Source organism: Sceloporus occidentalis, unplaced genomic scaffold, assembly GCF_023333645.1.
Source record: "Sceloporus occidentalis isolate IW3139 unplaced genomic scaffold, rSceOcc1.0.p SCAF_4, whole genome shotgun sequence".
Taxonomy (NCBI): Eukaryota; Metazoa; Chordata; class Lepidosauria; order Squamata; family Phrynosomatidae; genus Sceloporus; species Sceloporus occidentalis.
In genome coordinates, this window is record NW_028316984.1 from 36,484,925 (window position 1) to 36,492,624 (window position 7,700).

Here is a 7,700-nt window from a genome sequence, read left to right on the forward strand (position 1 = left end):
TCAGTGAAGTGAACCACATAGTGACAGTCATCACTAACAATAGAAAGCACCCACGCTTTATTATTGTTTTGGCAAAGAGTTCAGGTGCAGTTAAAAGACAGAATGATTTAACGTACTGAATGCTGACAATATTTAGGACAAATGTAAACATCTAAAAGCAAATAATAACACTAAGGGTTTTTGAGTGGACAGTGAAATGAACTGCCTAAGTTTATAATTGTAGATTGTTCCAGTATCACACCAGTGTATGTGAGAATGATAGATCATTGTCAGATCATGTCAGATCATATGTAGTCACTTGTAGTGTAAAAATATGTAGTGTAAAAATAACAAACAATATATGGGTGGTATTAAACATCACTAAAATAAAATTCAGCAAATATTTAAGGGACCACTGTTCTTTTTACAATTCTTAACCATGTTGTATGGTTACTGCATAAAACACACTTTCCTACAAGATATTTTTTTAAAATACAGTAAACATCAGCATTTCTGACTAACTGTAGTATCTGACGATTTTCCTTCCTAATAATTTCCTTAAATACTTACTTTTACATACGGCTTGTAATCTTACCTTTACAAAGATAGGGAGTTTGATCTTCTTTCCAAACACTAGAGGGCAGAGGCTGATTAGGTGCCCAAAATTGTGCCCTGTTAACAGCTGTTAACTGTGTTGTTATCGAGTAATAAAGGATGAAATCAGATTTAGATTTTATTAGCGCTGGTGTGAAAGAATAGCATTTTCTTTATTGTAACATGATCTCTTTTCATAAGGACATCCTTTTCCCATTGTTGAAAACCTAGAAAAGCAGTGTTTCAGTCTTTAATGTACTTTAATGTGGCTTTTATGTCATGTTTGGTTCTTAGAATCATAAAAAAGAGTTAAATTTAACAGCCTGGAGTTCAAAGCTTTTTACTAAAGTGCATTAATAGATTTTCAAGCTTGTATCTTATTGTTTTCCATTTGATAGCTTGCAAAGTATGCAATAATGTAATTTCAGATGTAGGTTATTCTCAGTAGTGTCACTAAAGAAGATTGTACTGAGCAGCAGGGTTTTAATAGGTCCGTTTGAACACCAGGAAGTGTGTGCAATTGGGGGCGGGGGGGATCCTGTTATAATTGGTTTGTTGTGGCATGTGAGCCATCTTGGAAAGTGAAGTCAAGCTCTAGCCAAATAAGTAAAGCACAGTCATAAATAAATCTTATGGCTTGGTGGTTTGTTTTTTTTAAAGAAAAATCAGAAAGCTTGTTCAGTTGTCAAATCATAAATCATTCCAAGAACACCCATTTCAGTTAGTTATGAATGTGAAGAATATGGCATAAAAAACTATATTATGACAGAAATTGACTTCAGATTTTTCTAGCTGTTTTGATCTAGATAGTAAATAATTTGCCATGGCTAAAGAAATCAGATAAGCTGCAAATCATAACGTATAAGTTGATAAGTGCCTCTATATTTAGAAAAGGGAACATTTTAAAAATGTGGAGTTCTGAGAATTTATGGTTTGGAAAAACAGAGCATTGCATAGGGCTGTGCATTGGGATAAATTGTTATTGTAAACAGTGCCGGCTACTATTTATTTCTGTTTATATTTCACAGCTGATTTGGGGAGTTTCTAGACTTAGCTGCAACAGTGGTCATGGGTTCTGGTCGCTTTGTATGTAATGAAGCTGATCGATTTTTAAGTTTATTTTTGTGTGTGTCTAACACCAGTACAGCATAACTAATTTAATGCCAGTGCTCTGAACTATACACTGAATAGCTCTGTGTGGGCTTTGTAGTCTATAGGGATATCACATTATTAGCAATCATATCTGCTTAGGCAAAGCTGGCTTCTACAGATGGCTGCTTTCAAGTGCAAATGAACTGGTTAGACGTGTCTTGTTTAATACATACTCAAGATTCACAAATGGGTATTGATTTTTTTTCCCAGCCAGTATTTCTGATAGCAGTGAAAATGGATTAAATGGCCTCTGGGGAATTTAAAGGAACACAGTCACTTTTAATTAATTGTGAACTGGTAGCTAAAATACATAATACTTGTATTAGTATGTCATAATGTAGTTAATTAAAAGTGACTATGCCCACTTGGTGAAAACAATGAATGTGGCCACTCTGAATGAAATAGGCTATTCCAAGAATGCATGTACATTAAGCAACTCTCTCTGGCCTTTCTATACTGCAATGTTTTGGTCAGGATCTGGCTTTCCTGGTGGGATGTTGGCTGCCAGCAACCTGTGTTCGTTCTTATACTTTCAGCTATTCCCACATTCTAGTAGTAACCACAGGTTCTCCACTTCTTCTGTCTGTAAAAAAGGAGAGCTATAGAAATATGAGGTTGTGCTTAAGCAGTGGTTGGTCTATGTCATCTCCTCCTGCATTGACCAGAAATCTATGCAAGTCCACACAAGGTCATTGCTTCATTGGGGGATTGGGCAAACCTTGAAGGTTTAAGAGGAACCTGTATCCTACTTTTAAACAGCTTGGAACTGGGGGTTGAGATGGGACTATCCGATATAGGGAGGCAGAGCCTGACACTTAGGAGTTTTTCTCACAAAGGAGATAAAGAGTTTATCCCGTGAATATCCCAGAAAAATCGCATAATTATGCGAAAAGATTTCACATGACATTGCACAAAACCTGCCATTAAAGTGGTGATAAAGGAGCATTAACGTGTATCTTTTTACTTTCGGGATTTCAGCAACAATGTATTTCCGATATCACTTTATTTGCGCAATGGCGTGTAATAATAATTCCCACAGATACTCATTGTTTTTGCTTTATTTGCGGGATGCTTTAAATGCACTTTAATCTTTCTTCAATGCCGAAATTAGCTCTAGTGTGATAAATTCCTTAGAGCTGGTTGTAAGTGGTGATTCCCGGGGGATAGAGTGTCCTCGTTGCCTCATGTGACCAAAAGGTAGAGAAGAGACGGGGAAAGAAAAGTGTGACACAAAAAGAGGTACTGCATATATACCTGTTTGAGAGAGAATGACTGAGATGCTGAGGCCATCAGTTGCTAACTGTGAGTGTAAGCATTTAATTGTATAATCATAAGTGTTGGTGAATGCTGCTTACATTTAGAGTCTAATTAGTATTTGTCCCTGATTAAACTGATTATCTCTGACTTTAGGCATTGGTCTAATCATCAGAGTGGAAATACTACAATGGCTCAGTCATCTTTTTCGTGTAAAACTAATATTTAGAGGAATTGTTGCAATTTCTCTTGTAATAAATATGCCCCTGTGGATTTAAAGTTTGCTACTGAGGTATCACATGTTCCTTGCAGAGGCAAGGAGACCTATTCTGACTTATGGCGACTCTAAGGCGAACCTTTCATAGAGTCTTCTTGGCAAGATTTGTTCAGAGGGGATTCGCCATTGCCTTCCTCTGAGGCAGATGCACTAATGGAGCTATTTCCATCAGTGGAAGTCTGAGGGGAGTAATCACCTCCCCCCTCCCCCAAATCTGCTCCAAAGGGCTGGGAAACTTTGGAGCCCCGTTCCAAGCCACACCAAGAGGGAAGGAAGAGAAAGAAAGTGCTGTCATTGCATCATCATCATGACACTGGATTCAGGCCACAGTGTTTTACTTCTAGGAAACTTGAATATATTTTGAACATATAAGGTGCTGTCGAATTATGCAGAGAATAAATTAGTAACTTTTCAGAATCTATTAAAGTACAGGAAAAAGCCATTATATTAATATTTCAGTTAGAGCCAGCATGGGGTAGTGGTTTGAGTGATGGACTAAGACACTGGAAGAACAGGGTTCAGCCATGGAAACTCTCTTGGTTGCCTTGCTCTCTCAGCCTCAGAAGAAGAAAATGGCAAACCTCTGAACAAATATTGCCAAGAAAACCCTCTGATAGGATTGGCTAGAGTTAAAATCATCTTGAAGGTGCATAGCAGTAGCAGGAAATATTTTTCAGTAGTTCTGTATTAGTCATTAAATTGGAACCGAGGCCAGTTACACACCGGCACTTTAGGGCGTGACGAGCACGCACTAGGGTTACAAAAGGGCGGTGCTCGTCACGCACTAAACGGCGGCAGCCCTTCCATACGGCCGCCGCTGTGAGGACGTCACGGCCGCGCCGCCTCTAGACAGGGCGGCGTGGATGTGACGTCCTCAATCTGCGGCAGGGCGCCTAGGGCGCCCTTTCCGCGGACCAGGAAGGAGCTCCGTTTCGGAGCTCCTTCCTGGTCCGCGGCGCCGCTTTGCTTCGCTGGGTGCAGCCTTCAGACGGCTGCGCCCAGCGAAGCAAGGGAGAAAGGGGCCAAGCGGCCCCTTTCCTCCCCTCCCCGCCGCCGCGGGGTGTCCTTGGGGCTTGAAGCCCCAAGGACACCCCTTTTCAGGCTGCGGGGAAGCGGCGTTTTGCTGCTTCCCCGCAGCCTGAAAAGCGGCGGATCGGGGCCTCAGCGGCTGCCGGTGTAACCACTGAAGCCCCAATACTCCAGGGAAAGGGGCGGGTCCAGACCGCCCCAAATGGGCGGTCTATAACCCGCCCCAGTTTCCTGCCATAAACTTATAAGATTTGCCTCTGAACACTGCATAAGATGGCCTGGTTGATACCTTAGCTAATTCATTTGTTTTTACTTTTGCTTTAAAGAACAGATTAATCATATAATCTGTTCCTTACCCCATGCTCCCATAATACCTGGGAAAAAATAACTCAGGACAGAGAGAAAACACTACAATATTCCTTCATAACAAATCCACTCTGAAGTAATGGGTGCAGATTTGTGATTTTGTTAGCTGCTGTCTGGTTATGTTTATGTACATCTTATTTCATGAGGTAGATCTTGGTGCTCCTACTGTATCAGAATTTGTTAAAAACACACACACAAATAGAATCCCAGGTATACTTTTCCAGGCATGTCTGCATGAAATGTTTACTTTGCTGATCCATTTTTAAAGGTTGTTGTTGTTAACTACACACTAGTTGATCTTGACTCATGACAACCCAGTGGATGAAACATCTCCAAGACCCCCTAACCTCCACTGTTCTGCTCAAGTCCTGCAGGCTCAGGCCTCACTCTGGCATATAGCCTTGCTCTCTTTCTACTGGCTTCTATATTTCCCAGCTTTATTGCCTTTTCTAATGGTTCATGCCTTCTCATGATATGGCCAGAGTATGACAGACTCACTTTAGCCATCTTGGCTTCCAGGGAGAGTTCGGGCTTGATTTGTTCTAGGAGCCATGTGTTTGTCATCTTGGCTGTCTATGGTATCCTCAGCACTCTTCTCCAGCACGACATTTCAAATGAGTTTATTTTCTTTCGATTGGCTTCCTTCATGTCCAGCTCTCATGTATTAAAGAGAACTGTTAAATATCAGCCTCTGTGCTAAGCAGTTTCCCCTTGCCCCATGTCTGCAACTCATAACTTCTCATTTGGGCCTCTCAGACCCCAGGCCCCATTATAATAAGGGCAGGGCTAGCCCATACAAGTAGTCCTATCCAGAACCTTGAGTTGTGGTTTTTCTCCATGAAACTGTTGTGTTATGGAGAGTTTTGCTGATTTGTGGTGCTCTCGATAACAGGACCAACACCTGTTCATAAATGATGTGAAGTTTCTACCTGTTAGGCATCTCACTGCTGCTTGTCTGTGTTCATTGGGTCTCAGAAGGCTGCAATGGTTTATTCCTTCATACCAAAAGACAGCAGAATTACTAATTTTCACTCTTGGTTTGAAGAAGGATGATGCCTCAAATCCAAGGGAGGTCCTTAGTTTGTGCAGGTGTCTGTGTGAGACTGCATAAACTCATTATCAAAATATTTTTGCCCGCTAGAGCCAGCATAGCATAATGGTTTGAGTATTGGACTATGACTATGGAGACCAAGGTTCGATTCCCAGATTGGCCACGAAACCCATTGGGTGACCTTGGACAAGTCACATACTCTAAGCCTCAGGGAAAGGCAATGGGAAACCTTCTCTGAGCAAATCTTGCCAAGAAAACCCCATGATAGGTTCACCTTAGGGTTGCTGTAAGTCAAAAGTGACTTGAAGGCACACAACAACAACAACAAACAAACAACAAAGATATCATACACTATAGTCTACATTTTATCCACTGTTTCTTATTCTGTAATGCTTACATGCATAATCCATGTCCCTCAAAGCTGTAAGTGGACTTCCCGCAGGGATCCTGGCCTCCCCAGCACCACCGGATTAGTCCCTGCCAGTTTCCCATCAGTTTCATTACACTCCTCTTACCCCATGGGTTGCAGTAACAAACCCCCTCCCCCAATTTTATGGGGATTGCAAGAAGAAAAGGAGAAGAGAAGATCGTAATAAATTGCCTACTCCTGTTGACTGAAAATAAATCTATGGGCTTTTCTGTTTATCAACAAGATTTTAGGGTTTAAAAAATTTGACAGTCAGACAGGGAAATTCAAAATACCTTTTGTTAACTATCTTTGTTTTAATATGAAGTAACACCCATGAGGATGCAAAGCAAGTACATGGTTGAAAACCTCATGGCAATATTGTTTTTGCTATCAGCTGTGAAGTATAGATTATAATTATATGTCAATCAAATTCTGTCCAAGTCAAGAAGTTAACAAGACACCAATTTTTTTTAGTGTATGCTATTTTATTAAAACTATGCACTGATTTTTAAAAATCCTTCATGTAAATGTTCATAATTTTAATGTTGTAATTGATTGTCTTTCTGTCTCTTCTAGGCTGCTGGGAAATACAGACAGCAAGGCAGAAATTACATAGTTGAAGATGGAGATATTATCTTCTTTAAATTTAACACACCTCAACAGCCTAAGAAGAAATGAGTATCAGATTTGTTCATTACTGAGAATTAAACTTGGTTACTTTAAAAATCATATGAGTTTTTATTATTTAGATTGGGATATCTTGGGGTGGCTGGGGAAAGGATACAGTGTGTATACCTCAGGACAAATAATCCCCCAGAAATGAAATCCCTCGTGGTTGTTTTGAATTACATTACGACACTTCCAGTGAATGTACAAGTTCACTTAAATGTGAAAGCTCTGCATTTCAAACGATTAAGACTACTCCAAATTGCGGGAGGTTTCCAGGAACCATATTACTCTCATGATACTTCATTAATCTCCATCATATATGCCAAGCCTGACATGTTTGACAGTGAGGACAATGTGGCTTGCTCCTTTTTGAATCTACAGATAATGCATGTTTTACAGTACTCCAGATGTCTACACTCAATAAAACATTTGACAAAACCAGCCTCTGTGTGTTTGGGGATGTCTGTATTGACTGAATGTGGTGTGCTGAATGTGATACGGCACCTGGTGGATGCTGATTACAGAATTTTAAGACATGTGTATGATACAGTAAATGGCAGTGTGGGGCAGCTGCAATTGTATCTTAAGAGGGAGCCTTTCATTGGAATTAGATGATTAGGGATGCCAGTGATTTGTCTCAGAAAAGTTAATGTATTTGTAGATTGCTACCACTTTTCAAGTGGATGTCTTAACATGATAAAAAGATACATGGTTTAAGTGGCTTTTGAAAGGAACCAAAGAACATGTGTTTAAAGCATACCCTTTGAAGACTTGTGCAAACAAAATAATATTTTTAACAAGACTTTCCTCAAAAATCTTTTAAATTTGAGTGTTTTAACACTTTGTGTCACCCTCCGAAAACAAGATTGGGCAAATCCCAGAGGGTCAAGAGCCAATTTCCCATCCCATTTCCATCTCAG

At 40.2% G+C, this 7,700-nt stretch overlaps 1 protein-coding gene across 2 annotated transcripts in view; it reads left to right on the forward strand.

Annotated features, from left to right (window-relative positions):
• The window catches only part of OLA1 (Obg like ATPase 1), a 114,786-nt gene extending 107,565 nt beyond the window's left edge, over positions 1–7,221 (forward strand). For both annotated transcript variants that reach the window (XM_089519726.1, XM_089519725.1), the window contains exon 11: positions 6,688–7,221. In XM_089519726.1, coding sequence (XP_089375852.1) covers positions 6,688–6,789 — 102 coding nt within the window. In that variant the 3' untranslated portion in view covers positions 6,790–7,221. The remainder of the gene's footprint in view (positions 1–6,687) is intronic.
• Positions 7,222–7,700: the final 479 nt, after the last annotated feature.